Raw genomic sequence first — 16,518 nt, forward strand, 5'->3', positions numbered from 1 at the left:
ACGGAACCTTGGGGGACACCGTGGGTGACTGGGGAGGTGGAGGATTTACAGTTATTTATGGCAATGAATTGATGTCGGTCTGAGAGATATGAGGTGAACCAGGAGAGGGCAGTGCCAGTTATGCTAAGGGAGTGCTGGAGACGTGAGAGGAGGATGGGCTAAAAAAAAAAAGCTAAAAAAAAATTGAGACATGATGGTCCCTTTTCTCTTCCTCCTCCGTTTACTTTTTTTTGTCTCCTATTCATTGTCTCTTCATCACATTCTCTTTCTATACATCATAAATGTCAGCATTTTGTGAGCAGTTTACCGACCATATATTTCTACACTTAACAAAAGGATGTTTTTGATGGACTGTTCTTTTATAGCAATGTGGACTAGTTGTAGTAAAGCAGTGATGCCTCCGGCGGCCTGGAGAGCCAATGTCCACCACAGAGCTGTGAGCCAGTTGAACCCTGGCTTCTGAGTGACAGCAGCTGGTGACAGTGGGGGTCTTTTATGGTCGCTCAAAGGCCTGCAAGAGTATGAATGCCTCTGCAGCCTCTGGCGCAGTGTCGGCGAGGATCACAATTGCATAAGCGAGCTGCCAGCGTTCTTCTGTCATAGTGGCACTGTCGCTTCCTGTTGTCCCATATTGAAACCCGGAGGCCTCCACCAAACATTACTTCTTCTAGGCATGTTACTTGATTTATTTTGACATTCACATAGCCTTGTTTATGTTGAAATGTGTGGCTGAAGGAAAGCTCTGAATATGATTTTTATGGAAATATTTCTACTCTAGTTTGGCTGCCTGATGACCCCTGATGTAAATTGTAATATTCTCTTTCTATCCTGTAGGTGTCAGCCCAGTCAAAGTGCAAATGCCTGCACTCTCACCCACCATGGAGGAGGGAAGCATAGTTAAATGGCTGAAGAAGGAAGGTAAAAGAAACACAATACTTAATTTTCCATCTCTCATTACCACATGTTTTTGCTTGACTTTCTAACAAACCTGCCTCATCTTCTGTTAAGCAGGTTAGTAGATTTAGCAGATTAATTTACATGTACGTCATTCTCACAGTAACACCCTCTGCATTGGTGCTCATCAGATGAAAAATATTTCAGTAGCACTAATCGTTCACTCGATGACATCACATTGCTCTGTAAGGCAGAGGACTGAGCACTTGAAGCACCTAAGGGCCTTTGGTGGCTAATTGGCTCAAGGAAACAAGGCAGTCACTATTCATCACTGCTTAGCAACTCAGCCAGGCGCCTCAGCCACACTCTCTTTTATCAGGAGGCAGCATACTGAATTCTGATTGGCTGCTCGGTTGTGTTGCCATGTGCTTCTGTGACTCGGGGTGAGATATGTACATGTGTGTGTATGTGAGAAAGGGAAAGATATATTCTCAGTGACAAGAAAAACATATCTGGAATGCTACTTTCCTACTCCAAAAATTCATCAAGGTTTTAAGAGAGCCTTGAATAGCAACTTATTAATGTAATGTGATACATTTTTCTACAATGGGTTTTTGTTTAAAGAGGGGTTTTTGTAGCGGAGAACACCTATTTTAAAGCTCTTGCAACACATTCACAACATTGACGAAATCATCTAAATATTCAGCCATGACCATAAAAATCTTTTCGACAACACTAGTCTACGTTTTTTGTTTTTTTTAAACGATAAACTGACAACACCACACCGGCAATCCCCTCTCCAGCTCCCACTCATGTGTCCACTGTTGTATTCTGGTAACAAGTCACATGACACAATAAAAAACAGACCGGATCAAGTGAAAGGGAAAGAAAAGCATTTTGTTTCTCTGTAGGGTCCCAACGTTATTGTTGTCACACACTTAATGTAATGACAATCTGAGTCAATGGCAAAAAAAGCACTTTAAGTGGACTGAAATTGACTGTGGGGAGCTGCCAAGAGAGGACATTGCAGCCTTTTCAGCGGTTACATTGTTCTCGTTTAATACTGGACCAATTTAAAAAAATACGATAAACATAAAAAACGGATAATACCAGCTCACTGGAGTGGTAAAAGCAGCTGGCTTCCACAAAGTTGCCCATTGTGAGTTTTCTTCAAAACATCGAAACAATTTTAGCATCTTGTAGATTTATATATGCAGGTAATGTATGTAGCCCTGGCCTGCATACCTATGTATTCTTAATTTATTTTTTGTTGTTATGCCCGTCGCATCTCTGGTAGAGCAGAGGTGAAAAGGCCTGAGGTCGCCTGTTTAATCTTCAATGTTGCACATCACACCTAACCCCATGGGGTCATATAGTGTTAAAGGCTCATACAAATCCAATTTTGACTCCACTACTGCCTGCTCTCATGGGTTTCCAACGTCAATACTCCATCTTTGCTCTTTCAACCTGCCCCTCACCCATCCCCATCCTAGTCTTCCCTTGAAACGCCCTGTTCCTCCTTTTTCCTTCCCACAGCTCTCTCTACCTTAAACATAGCCTACACTCTTTTATTTGGGCATTAATTCAAGGTTTACAAGAAACCTTTTTTTTTATCTTTTTTATGATACTGTCCTTGACTTTTCTATTATTTGCTACATACCCATAATGCAACCTCCTTTATAGTTTATTTATTATTTGCCAGAAGATAGAAAAGTTACCAGATCTGGATAACCCTTGACCTTCATCTCGTATACCTTACCTCCTCTTCGCTTCTAAACACATGGACATATGTCACAAGGACGATTCAATCATACCGTGCATACTCTTTACTCTCTACATGACATACATTGCCTGCAATGGCTGAAGGCTAAACATTTCTGGGGGCTACAATATAACCAAAACCCTCCTCATCTTCAACATTGATCTATTGATTTCTAACCACCATTTCCTGTAAGACTGAGCTGTACAACTGACAACAGTAGTTTTTTTACTTTTACTCTCCTTTTTGTCCAATGAGACAATAAGGTCCATTTGTCCAAGTATTATTCCATTGTAAATCCAATTTGAGTTCTTTCACAAAACAGGTAGGACAAGATGGATATATAAGGGTGGAAGGATTGAACCAATGCCTCCTAATTGTCATCCTCTTTCACTGCTAAGCAGATGCTAATGTATTCCAACTCTCTCATGGTGTGAACCAGTGGGAATCTACTGGAATTCTAAGGATAGGCAAGGATCTTGCCTTCTTTCAGACACGCTGTGTTTCCGTGTCTCATATTCTTTCCCATGAAACATTGATTAAGCCCTTCAATTGATATGCAGTCCAAAGCCAGAGTAGATATGTTCTCGCACAACCTCTTTGTCCCATCAATGGAATACTTTCATTTTTATGGCAACAACATTTGTTTTCCTTGTGTGCAAAGCCCCATTGAAAGAGCAGTTGTTATGAACATTCTGCTGATGATCATGATTCATGCATTTGCAATCATAACTAAAATGATTAATTTGCACTTTAAATAAGGTCAGAAAAACCTTTCATAATGACAAGATTGGTTTGGGAATTAGGTGGTTAAAATGCCAAATAAATGTTGTTGTTTTTTGTTTGATACCGATGTTCTTGGATGTGTTTCTTTACCTTTTCAGGCGATGCTGTGGCAGCCGGTGATGTCCTCTGTGAGATTGAGACCGACAAGGCTGTTGTTTCCTTGGAATCTAATGATGATGGTATCATGGCAAAGATATTGGTAAGTCATCAAAACACACACACACACCTTTCTAGGAGATGATTAGATACAGGAATACAATTATATCTTTCTGTCAAAGTGATGGGTTGAGGGAATATTAAAATGCTGTGTCTGTTAGGACCAGGATTAAAAATTTTGCGTTTCGACAAGAGTGCTCTTCAGTTTTCTTCTATGGTACCTTCAAATTATGTGAAGTCAGCAGTTTGCAGTACTTATGTCTATGTTTTTGAAATTAGTTTATATTCACATGGACTATAATCCTGTCAACATTTGTGTGAATGTTTCAGAGTTCCCTCGTTGCCAATTGCTAATTGGCTACGCTTGTTAAATCTGCTCTTCCTATACAGTGACAGCAAAGCTTTGACAAGGCGTCTTTAGTGACAAATATTTCACTCCCTCCACCCCCCATGATGCTGGTTGTCTGTGGAATTTTTAATAGACTGCCAGAGACGGAGAGATCAGTTTACTTTCATCAGCTCTCCACCACATGTTCTTCCCCCTGAACAGAAAGATGAAGATGTTTTATCTTCTTTCGGTGTTTGACTGATCTTTGAGAGATCTGCATACAGTAAGGGAAGTGAGAATAAAGGGGAGGATTTATTCGCTATTTAAGCAAGATTTAAGTTCACTTTTTTTAGCTTCCCTTTTAAAAGAAACTCTGGGATGGCGGTGAGGTGTTGCTATGACAAAAAAACACAAACCCTTCCTCCATGTGAGAGAGAGAGAGAGTGCCTTAACTAATAACACAACATGTTCCCCTAGCCGTGTAATGTTGGACATGCTCACATTCTGCTGTCGCTCGAGTGGAGCAGGGTTTAATTAGCTGATGTGTCTGTTTGTTTAGATGCGTCTAAACAAAAAAGAAATACAGAGCCAGTCTGCACCAGCAATTTCACATCACAAATGGTCACACAGATGCATTGTTTAGGAATAAAACAAAATCCTTTCTAAATGTTCAACAAAGAGATGGCCAAATTAAACAATTAATTACCAAAGGGATGAGTGTCAATTATAAAATATATGATTGTGTCTCTTACCCCCCCCCTGCTTTTCACTTCATTTCACTTGCTTCCATTAGTTCACATTCCCTTACTCCATCCTTGTCTTTGCCACCTCGGGGATGATGTAGTTTCCATAGCAACCACCCAAGAGTTGGGGGTAGGGGCTTTTGAGCAGATGCTGGCAGAGAAAGATGGTCTGTATTAGATAAGCCCCCTAGCTATCTTTCTCCCCCTCCCTATAAGAGAGTATGTGTATAGTTAAAAACAGGAGCTAGTGGCAATATATCAGAGATTTGTGCACCCTTATATGGCACGGGCAATGTGGCTTCCACTTTGTCTGGGTCAGAGAGTATTAGGTCTTAAAAGTCTAATTAGGGCTGGCCAAGCACCCACTCGCTTTCTAATTTAGAGGCTTCAATAATTACCTGCCTGTGGCCAAATGCCCCGACAGGCTGCAGTAGACGTGGAACTTGCAGTGCTCCACAGGGGTTATTTATGGGGGTCAAGTACTGCTATGGCCCTCTACCAATTTCTAGCCATGGCTCTCGGGGGTGAGAGAACAGGGGATATATTCTGCTTATATTGGGATGTGGGTGTTGGGGGTAGGAGCACCAGCAACCGAGAACACAGATTACTGTATCTCATCATACTCTTACTGTGTTGCTCTACCCTGACCCAAGGGCTTCAATCTGAAAATCAGCCCTGGGTACAATCAATCATAGCCTGTGGAAAATGACATGTTTTTGCAGATAAATACTGAAGATGCCCATAGCTTTTCTGTGTTCAGATGTATAAAAAGATGACTGCTTCTGAGCTTTAGATGGAGAATACTGGTCTAGAAATGTATCGGAAGGTAGTTGAGTGTGGATGAATTGGTGATTGATATTATGAATTACATGGCAGAAAGGATTGATGGATAAATTGATGAAGATATCCAACACATCTGCAGGGCTCACCTTTCAGTTTCCCATTTATCATTTTCTTCCCCCACCTCTCTTCATCTCCACACACTGTCATATGAGGGATGGATTTAAACACCAACAGTAGCAGCTATAGTGTCCTCTAAATCAATTCTTAGTATAAATCACTTTCTAATCCAGCAGCATTCTCAGGTCAAGTCTTTGTCTGAGCCAGAATTTCAAAATGATAAATAAATAATAGGTAGGCTGAATTAAATCAGTTTACAGTTCATATTTTCCATCAAGAAAGGCCAGCAGGGTATTATGAAAAGAGGTTGGGACTAAGGTGACACATTATTGAGAAAACAGAGTGGAGAGCATTAGAAAATATGGAATAGATAATGGAAATGACCTGTGATAAAGGCTGCTTGTTTAGTCATGAGTTGCAGCTTGAATTGTGTGTTTTTTTTTTTTTTTTTTTTATCTGTGAGATTACATTGGACTAGCAGACATGGCATTGCTAAAAAGAAGGATATCGTCGTAATCCTCTTTGTGCGATATCTGTCATGCTCTATTGATCAGAGACAGACCTTGTCTCACTTCAGAAGCTCTCTCTCTCTCTCTTTTTCTCTTTATATTAACTTTTGGGTTAAATACATCTTCCTTTTGACAAATAATCCTACTGAAACACTATGCAATAAGGATTTGATCTGTAGCCCTATTTGTACCACTGTACACTGTTTGACAACAATCTGATGCCCCTGTAATAACTAACAAACCTTGAATAATCACTCTTTATGGGATCTACATCACAAGCTTTACAGCTACATCAGCCAACAATCTTAATTGAAATGAAAAGGAATGTTGATACTTGTCCAGGCCAAGCTTATTGTAGCTAAGCTGTTTATAACCTCAGGGGACTTGTATGGCTGGCTGTATGATAACAGTTTTGAGATAAGTAGGTTAAACTTCATAAATGGTCCAGTCTGACTTTGTAATATCATTAGCTTAGCTGATGGGCTCTGGAGAGGTCCCTTAAGAGCCCTATTTGAGATCGGTGAGGCTTTTCACAGTTAGAATGTTGCCATAGGAAAGGCTAAAGACTGAGTCTAGCACACTGACTGTTCTTCATATTATAAGGCCCATTTTTGTTCAGACCGAGTGGGTAGACCAGAGAGATGATTTTTTTTCTGTCCACATGACAAAACTAAACTGAAGCACTTACAGAAGATAACTGAGTGGCACAAACCAACAATCTTAACTAAGATATAATAACATATATAGTGATTGATCAGGCTATTCAGACGCACAGGGGGATAAAAAAGACTTAACCTCATAAACAAGCTACAATAAACAAAGAATGTCTGCGTGGCCCTCCTAACTAAGGAAGGATAATGAAACAATAATATCAAAAACACTATTTGAACAAAGAAATAATAACAAAAATCTAACTAGAAGACACTGCCCCTCCCCAGGTTGCAGGAGGAGCATGGTGCATTGCAGTTGACAATCAGCACTCTTTTAAACAGGTCTGATGCTGCTGGAAAATAATTGCTATTAAAACTGTATGTTATATATCAGTTATTTATCAGTTTGTATGTGTGTGTGTTTAAATGCTAAAAATAAACCTGAATTAAAGTGAACCTGAAGTAAATGAAACGGAAGAAAAGAGTTACCACCATGTCCTGTGGTTCAGTGTGCGGGGGCTGTTGTGGCCATCACCGGACACACATGAAGATCAGATATCACACATTACCCAGGGGTCAAGGGGTCACCCATCCTTGAAAAAAAAAAAAAAATACATTTAAATATACATATTTTTGTTGGGTGAGGGTTATTGTACAGAATGCACTTTTTTTTTTTGCAAATCTTTTACATTGTGACATGATCATAATCTGACTGCTTAATATCAATCATCATATTAAACACCAAAGTGTGTGGTTTAGTGTCATGCCTTGCACTCTGTGATCCCTGAAACTGTTTTCGAGGAGTTTAATGCTGAACACTGTGAAGGTTAAACGATTGTTTTAATTGGACATGCTCACAGCGTAGATGAGATTTTACTGCAAGCTTTTCCCACAGCAGCTCTTTAAGGATAAAGTGAAACCAGCTTCATTATCCTTCCCACAGGTTTCAGTGTGTTCTATAACCATTTGATGGCAGTGTTGAGCCCCACACCACTGATGCAGCTTGTGATTAAAATGTGGCTCTTACTGTTTGTTGTCATGGTTTTCAAAACTTCCACTTTTGTGAGAAATGTACTTGCATTATTGGCACAATCTTTGCACTTCTTGAGAACCGTTTTCTGCCTGTCACTTTCCTCACAGATTTTACAAATACTATTTTGGATAGGTACAATTGTATTTGGATGGGTTGTCCAAATACATTCAGTATAGTTGTATATGTTATTTTTTCACATTGTGTTCATAAACTGGTAGCAAGATAATTTAACATTATTCCGTACTTTTGAACTTTTCTGCTCTCTTTCAGAAATGTAGCTAATTTGTTGCTGTTAAATGATGGCACAGGCTTGTGTGTGTGTGTGTGTGTGTGTGTGTGTGTGTGTGTGTGTGTGTGTGTGTGCGTGTGTGTGTGTGTGCGTGTGTGTGTGTGTGTGTGTGTGTGTGTGTGTGTGTGTGTGTGTGTGTGTGTAGTATTTTATGGATTCAGCTTTTTGTGTCTTTAGGGATATGTTCTCCCCTTCTCCATTAGACATAGATATATTGATGACTGTCGTAACAACATATCACACTTTTACTTGTATCATGATACCATGGCTATTGTGTGGAAATATATTGCCTCTCTCACATTTCTACAAAGTGGAAAAATCCCTCTGGGACTGAAGAGAGGGATCTCTTGAAATTCACAGGAGTCCAGATCTCCCTGAGAGGCTTTACTCTTACTCTCATTCATCACCTCCCATAGCAGTTCTGTGTTATTCACACATCAGACCTATTGTTTAAAGTTCATAATTTATCTTAAAGTTTTGTCATTAATACATGTCACAACCTGGGGCCATGTCTAGTCTTGTTGTGTCAGCCAGTATATTGTAGGCTATTACTGCTTTGTTCTCATCACCATTGCTTAGTAAATACTAACGCTCCACTTAACAGCAAAGTCCAATGGGGCAAGAAAGTATGATTCTCAGATGCCTTTCAAAGGTAGTTATTTTTATCATGTATTAAATTAACTAAGTTAATGTTAAATCTTAGTACCCAAATACAACAGTGCTTTGCAGTGACAACTTCCTGCCTCAACCTGCAGGTTTACATTGAACTAAAGAAGACCAGAATAAGAATTGAAGTGCAGCTCTTCTACCAGCGAGTTAAGGTGTTCATATATTTAGCTTTTCTTTCCAATTAGGTGGATGATTATGGGAGTGCCGCTTTTGATTTTGTCAGCCTGCTAGAGGGAGGGGGTCGGGGTGGACTATGTTGATAACTGGATTTACTAATTGCGCTTCAATTTGCATCAATTTATTATGATATCACCTTATTATTTTGATTTGGTCAATTGTTAGACATTTGCGGGTAATTATCTTTTTGCTGATCAGTGGCGTTTTTAAAAAAAATACACCTGCAGGGTCTATTTTTTACCATTTTTGACTTCCCTCCGTTCTTTCTTCTTCCTCCTCTTCTTCTCTCATGATATCGAGCTACACCTTCAAGAGGCAGCTCACTAAGTGGATACCTTTTGAAAAGGGATGAAGTGTAGCAGCCGCACCCTGTCTATTGTGCCTGGCCTTTCATTTAAACTGATCAATATTGACTGCGGAACAACACCTTGCACAGCTTGGGGAGAGTAGCATGAGGCTTGCAGTGGATTACTCTGTTACAAGATAGTGAATCAATAGTTGACAGCATGAAAACGCATCCATTGCTCTCCAAGAACCTGCTCCAGCACAGCGTGGTGTTGTATGATTTGTCAAGTTAACAGGGGAGAAAATGGAGCAATGGAAATTGATGCGAATGAGACGGCAGTGGGATTTTTCAAGAGGTCCCCTAATAATGGCTGTCGAAATGTTTACCTTTTTAAATGACCATTGGTTTACTGATTAACGTCAGCATCACTTTCCCATCATTTTTTATATTCGTTGCTTTACAACATATCTGAGACCTTCCCCATTATTTTAGTAATGAGGCAAGTGTTGCTCGTGTCCCCCCTCTAACTGTAATCTCTCACACTCTTTACAGATGGAGGAGGGAAGTCGCAATGTGCGCCTGGGCACTCTCATTGCCCTCATGGTGGAGGAAGGGCAGGACTGGAAGCAAGTTGATATCCCCCCTCCAGATGCTGCAGCTCCACCTGCTTCAGATGCAGCCGCTGCCCCTCCTGCCCCCCCTGCTGCTACTTTTCAAGCCCTTTCACCAAAACCAGCCATGTCAGGACCGTAAGTGTCGCCTTCCTTCCTTTTAGCTGCTGAAATCACACACTGTGTGGGGAAATCAAATTAATAAAACCACTACAGTGAATACAGGTCTGTACACTCACCCCCTTGCCTAATGTGACCATAATGGAGGTTCACATATTCTGGGCAGCCATGGCTACAATTTTGCACACTAAAGTGTTTGTATGCAGTATCATTTTATCCCTGTATAAGCTTGATTTTGTTTATATGTAATGCTTGTTGTTAACGTACCCACAGTATGAGTCAGCTCATTGTCATAGATTATAAAGCCCTCTGAGGCAACTTTGTAATTTGTGATTTTGGGCTATACAAAAAAATAAACTGAATTGAATAGTGTTGTTAAAACATCTGATTTGCAAATAAGCTAATGCTATTGACTAGGGTAATGTTAGCATTGACATCAGGTCATGCTAGTTTGAATACATGACATGAGCTGAAGTCAACACTCTGTTCTGATGAAATATGATGATGTCTTAGTTGTTATGTAGATAATATAATGGATAACCAGTAATCCGGTTGATCACCACAATGTCACAGGATGTGTAGCACTGAGTTTTATGATAGGACTTCAAAGCTATGAAAATGTGCAGATAACTTGGATAAAGAAACGTGAAGTGTGAACTAAAACTTTACAGTACACGGCCATGCTAATTTCAGGTTTTACCCTAGTTACCACCATTTAACACACTGAATAAGATGTTCTTTCTCTGTTCGCATTCCAAAATGTGTGACATCCTACTTAACCCTGTTGACACAATAAATACTCCTGTGGAAAGCATAAGAGCTGCCACAGAACAAACAAGCCCTATTTGATATGCAAACATTTTAAACCCTCAGCCCGTCCACATTTTCAGATTTGCACCCTGGCTGCATCAGCTTGACGAGTGAAAGATGAAAGGTGGATGTGTTGTACAGCAAGCATGATTATAAGGCGATAGATACAGGAATGGGCTCTATTAGTGAGTCGGGTCCACTAGATGGTATTTGAGCTAAGTAACATGTCCTTTTAAAATGTTTCGTGAGTTATATCCTAATGCTAGACTGAAATGCTTCAAATAACCTTTTGCTGGACCAGGACTTTGTTTTTTGCCTAATCTAAAGATTTGAAAATTGTCTTTAATTAAAACCATTTGGATTCATTTTGGTCCTTAAAAGCCAAAGTACATGGTTTGAAACTATATTGTTAATACGCTTTCCTCCTCGTCCAGGTTACGTATGAGTCCAGCTGCAAGAAATATCCTGGACACCCATGGTGTAGACCCAAAATTGGCCACACCCACTGGACCAAGAGGACTTATCACCAAGGAGTGAGTATGGATGAATGGGTTTGCATTATTTGTTTACACAGGAAGTGATTTGTCAGCAGTAGGTGCTTTTTTAGCATTGTAATAGGTCAGAGGGCACATATTGGAAGGGTCCCCTTGTGGCCAACCTAACACCGAAGCATCTCTGCCGAAAAGAGATGTCAGTCAGAGCAAGGTAGGTTATAGCAACAGGGTAGGCAGTGTGAATGACAATGAGAATGTGGGAGAAACTAGAAAATGTGACTTAGGGGGTTAAGATATCGGGTACTTCAATCCTGTTATGTGGCGAATTCACACTAAAGAAACCTGTGAACACACACACACAGCTTTAATGGTTACCTGCTGTCAATAGGGACCTGATTGAATACTCTCGTTACCCACCTAACACCCTGCTGGGGAATCTCATTAAGCAACTACGGTCGCCATAGCAACTCAGTCTCCAGGACCCACTGGTGACCATAGAAACGCAGACCATATGTTTTCTTGGGTGCGTGACAGTATATGAGATATGAAGCTTCATATACCTAACACAGTAAAGAATCACAACTCAAAGAAATTCAGCAAAGCCTTTTCTCCTAATGTATATATTTTTTTGTAAATATATTAAAAAACACGATATTTTAAACTGGATTTATAGGAATAACACTATGATTTTTATGTTTACAAACACCCATTTTATAAATCCCATTTAACAAGTGTGTTTTTTTTTTTTTTTTCTTCAATAGCAAGAAGGGAACACTGCTTTTTCTTGTGGAATTGAGCTGTTATTAATTGTCCAGGTTAATGAACACGGTCATGTTCGGTGTTCTGCGTGTCAACATGATTTCTAGGTTTTGAAGTTTAAATTGTTTAACTAGTAATTCAGTTTTAATTATTTCCCAATTATTTGATTTGGCACGCTGGCTCAGTTAACTCCCCTTAAACCATTTGTTGAACTCAAGCTGAATCGTTTTGCCAAATCACTTACTGGAAATTAGGCTATCTAATAAGCTCAGAAAGTCTTCAGAAATGAATGAAGTTGAAAGACTCTGCCTGCCAAGAGGTTTAACAAAAAACAATGTGTGAGAGACCTTTCCGAATTAGTGCTGTTCCAAATAGGTTGCTGGCCAAGCTACAGACAAAAAGACGTATACAGAGTTTACTTTTAAGGCATTTCCTAGTTTGTTAATGAAAAGTGTATTATTTCATGTGGCTTTTCCTTTTGGAAAGAGCATTTGAGGGAGTCGAAAACATAACTTCAGAAATAGACACTGACAAATACAAATGTTTATTAGTTGGGAAATTCCTGCTAACACATTAGTAATATCTAGGGTAATCAATTCCAAAAATTTCCCCTAAGATCCAATCATAGTGTCACAGTAAATTATCAGTAATCTGTGATCTGCTGAGCAGTTTTTTCCCAAAGCTCTGCAGAAATCAGAGTGAGTTGTGTCATTCTCTCAGATGGTTGCTTGCTCTAAAATGCAATTAGATTGGAAATGTATTGGCCAGTTTGTCTTCATAGCAGCAGGTTAACCAGTGACAAGTTTGTTCAAGCAAGACCTTGGCTAATGGCCATAAATGGCTGGCATGAAAGGATGTTTTTAGGAAGTGGCCTATTGAGCACAGTTTGAAATATTTTTTTAAATATTTGGGACATATTGAGTCTCCAATTGATGCCAACATTTTCTGTATTTGTGTGTTTTAAACATATCCTTTTAGCCAATGTCTTTCGGATATTTAGATGTGTTCAATTTGATGTCCCAGAATAGCTGAACCTATAGACCAGCTTCTATGTTGTGGGACTAAACAGTTCTGTTCTTGTTGGAAATCAAATCTCCTTGGTGAGAATAGTTTCACATAGGCTTAGCTCCTTCAAGAGAGGGCAGAATAGACCCCATTTCCCTTCCTTTGTCCTTTGGTGGATCAGATAAGACTAAAACCAGGGAATGGTACCCCTCCCATTCCACCCTCTGCTCCAGTGAGGCCCCTCTATAGTGGGCATGAATAGAAAGAGGTCACGCAACCCAGGGATGAGATCATAGCATGTTACATAATCCACAACAAGGTTTAAATGCAGATTGGGGTTCAGAGAAACACGTTTCTATTACCACCTTTTTCTCCTCTTAGCGTTCATTATTGTCAAAAAAGTGATGTTATCCAACAGGCCAGGCAAGCACAGTGATGGTTAAAGGTGTCAATTATTTTTAACTCACCATAGGCTGCATCACTAGTGTTTGTATTGTCCTACAGACAGAATGACTGTACCATGTGTAAATGCAGTCAAAACCCTACCATTTATGTAAAAAGTGTATGTAAAAAAAGAACTCCTGATTCCACATTTGTTAAAGCAAGATACACATTTTGAAACTTCAACAAGGAAGCCAGTTAAATGCAGACAATGTAGACAGGCTACAAGCAGCTTTTTTGGTTGATTTTGTTAGTTTGAAGTAACATAAATGTCAATATTCAGTAATAACATATGCAATTGATGGCTATCTTTGCCAAATGTCTTTAACAAAAACATGTTCTTAAGTGATGTTCTCTGTTTATTTCACTATGTGCTTCCTACGGCATAAAAGTTTAAGTTTGAATGGAAACACTCGGTTAAATATCTATAAGGCCTTTCCCAGAAGAGCAGTTTTGTCTGACCTTGACCAACACAGGTATTTATTAACAAAGAGAGGTTTCTTGATCTCTGACTGGCATATACAGCACCAGAGCTGCGCTTTAGCTGAAGTTAAAACTTAATCAGAATACATAAAAAAAATTAACTACATACATTATGCTAAAGGTTAAACACAATGTAACAGTAATATCTCATGCCTTTTGCTGGTTTAAAGAAAAGAGGAACTGCTTTGTAGTGGCATGTCAGAGTCAGCCGTATTATTCAAATTGCTATATTTTGTAATGTCATCTTGCTGCAACATTTAACTGCAGAACTAACCAAGTTCCTCAAGGGTAAAGTGATGATTTGGACCCATTTTTCTTTATTTTTATTCTAATGCTATGCAAATGTTTTTTGTTTTTTTTACAAAAGTCAAAATCTTCTCTTAATGTTTTAAAAAAAATACAGCATAGCCCTCTTTACACTGGACTCCATTTCAGCCATAATGGGTTGTTTAAATATCCTGAATTTCTATTTGAGATTGTTCATAAGTTATATTTTGTTAACGTGATTGGAAAAAGCAGACCACACACCAGTCCAGTGGAGCTGCTACCATGACTACACCACCCTTTTTGCTATCATGGCCTGTCCTAGGTGGCAGTAGAAGACAAAGTTTATTCATGTTTGTGGATTTGGTGCCTTTTGTGTGTGTGTGCGCTGCCTCAGTACCTTTTTAATATTCTACTCACACTCTCGCAGTCTTTCAGAGGATCTTTTGCCTTGGCTGTCAGTAGGGGTGTAAATGGTCAGTGTGAAAAGTACATGCCAACCAGCTACACAGACGGTATCTATGGCGTCATAGTCAAGGGTCCACTATAGGCTGCTGTTGACTTGAATTCTTCTCACTTAAGAATATGATGGCATACATAAGGCATATCAGCATTTCGGTCCCTTTTTTTTTTTTACTTATAATGTTGGATAATCTCATTTGTATCAGATGTTTTTTGTTAATTTTCTTGCTCTCTTTTTTACAAACATTCAAAGTTTAAATCCTGTATAACCTCTATGTTGCACTTTTGTTTTTTTGCTGTGGTGGGCTTTAATGATTAATATATTCAATGTGGTTTCTCAGTTTAGATGGGGGGGTTTCCAAGTTGCCTCAGTCCTTCCACAAACAAATACTCCTATCAGTTAGAGAGAGAGGGAGGAGTTAGAGTGCTAGAGTAAATCCAAATATACAGCTCAGAGAGGGACATAGCTCTGGGGCCCAGGCTGTTCCTGGCTGCATGTTGAGGTCAGCTGGTCCAGACAAAAGACTGGATGTGGGTGGGTAGGTGGACCCCAGTGCACTGAACTGGAACCAGAGAGCTTCAAGCTTGCGCACCTGATACCTGCCCCGCCCACCTCTTTTGTTGTAAAGACCAAAATTAATGGGTGAAAGAAATCCAGGGCAGATCTTTCAGTACATTGTGATTTCTTCCTTTTTTACCTTTCTGTTTTCCCTGTTTATCAATATTCAGTGTAGCGGTTTGCAGGATCCTGACCCAAATCGAATTGTCACTTCCTCCATTACATAAAATAACTGCTGAGAATGGATATATTATAAATATACTGTACGTGGAAAATGTAGCAGTGGAAGAGTGAAATGTTCACTATTATATCTAACAAGCTTAAAAAAAACAAGAAAAGAAATTGCAATCGGAATGAAATCAATTATATCACATTGGCCTAAGGTAGAAAGAATCATTTAAGATAGCTTTAAGATGATCTGTAAGAAGGGAATGGACCCTCATCTGAGACGTGACATGGGTTTTTTAACTTGGCAGCATAAGACATATATGTACCAAGAAATGATTCAGTAGGTGCTGTTTTATTGCCGTCCCTCAGAAAAAAGATGCTGTTTGAAAAAGTAGGGACGTCCATGGCTCATCATGGCAGTGGCAAGGATAATGAAGCCAAGGTTTTGAAAAACCTTGTCTCTTGCTGCACCTGACACTCGATCCTGCCTAGCCTTATCCTGATGGGGGTTTGTTTGTGAGTAGCAATTATTCTCATGACGCCCATCCACTGGAGGATAACCGAAAGTTACCTCTCTCAACAAGCATGACACAAATACAAACCAGATAAAACTAGTGTGCTACTTATAAGCTTGCTGAGTGTGAACATATGGATTACTAATGTATTGTTGTACTGTCATAAGATATGCCAGTGTTTTCTTTTTTCATAAAATTGCAATTTCATTTAAGATGGTCAAAGTAAAGTAAAAAGATGACAGCACTTTTCATGCAGAAAATATTTTTGTTTGATTTGAGTTTTTCACAGTAGAAATTAGGCCATCATTAATAAATTGCAGAAATGAGGGAAAACAGGAAGACAAGGAAAAGTTTGCCAAAGGCTTGAAATAGCATAAATAATTTGTTTAACAGGGGCATACTGGGTGGGAAATTAACCAGTTCACAAGTGGTTAGCACTGTCGCCTCACAGCAAGAGGGGCCTGGGTTCAATTCCCGGGCTGGACAACCTTCTGTGTGGAGTTTGCATGTTCTCCCCGTGTCAGCGTGGGTTCTCTCCGGGTTCTCCGGCTTCCTCCCACAGTCCAAAGACATGCAGCTTAGGTGCATTGAAGACTCTAAATTGCCCGTAGGTGTGAATGTGAGCGTGAGTGGTTGTCTGTCTCTATA

The 16,518-nt window shown here is 39.6% G+C and overlaps 1 protein-coding gene across 1 annotated transcript in view; it reads left to right on the forward strand.

Moving 5' to 3' along the window:
* pdhx (pyruvate dehydrogenase complex component X) overlaps positions 1-16,518 on the forward strand; it is a 31,219-nt gene that overhangs the window by 5,569 nt on the left and 9,132 nt on the right. Inside the window, exons 2-5 of the mRNA XM_054620100.1 lie at positions 835-918; positions 3,538-3,638; positions 9,732-9,928; positions 11,155-11,253. Coding sequence (XP_054476075.1) covers positions 835-918; positions 3,538-3,638; positions 9,732-9,928; positions 11,155-11,253 — 481 coding nt within the window. The remainder of the gene's footprint in view (positions 1-834; positions 919-3,537; positions 3,639-9,731; positions 9,929-11,154; positions 11,254-16,518) is intronic.

This window comes from Anoplopoma fimbria, chromosome 19 (assembly GCF_027596085.1).
Source record: "Anoplopoma fimbria isolate UVic2021 breed Golden Eagle Sablefish chromosome 19, Afim_UVic_2022, whole genome shotgun sequence".
In the NCBI taxonomy this organism is placed as follows: domain Eukaryota; kingdom Metazoa; phylum Chordata; class Actinopteri; order Perciformes; family Anoplopomatidae; genus Anoplopoma; species Anoplopoma fimbria.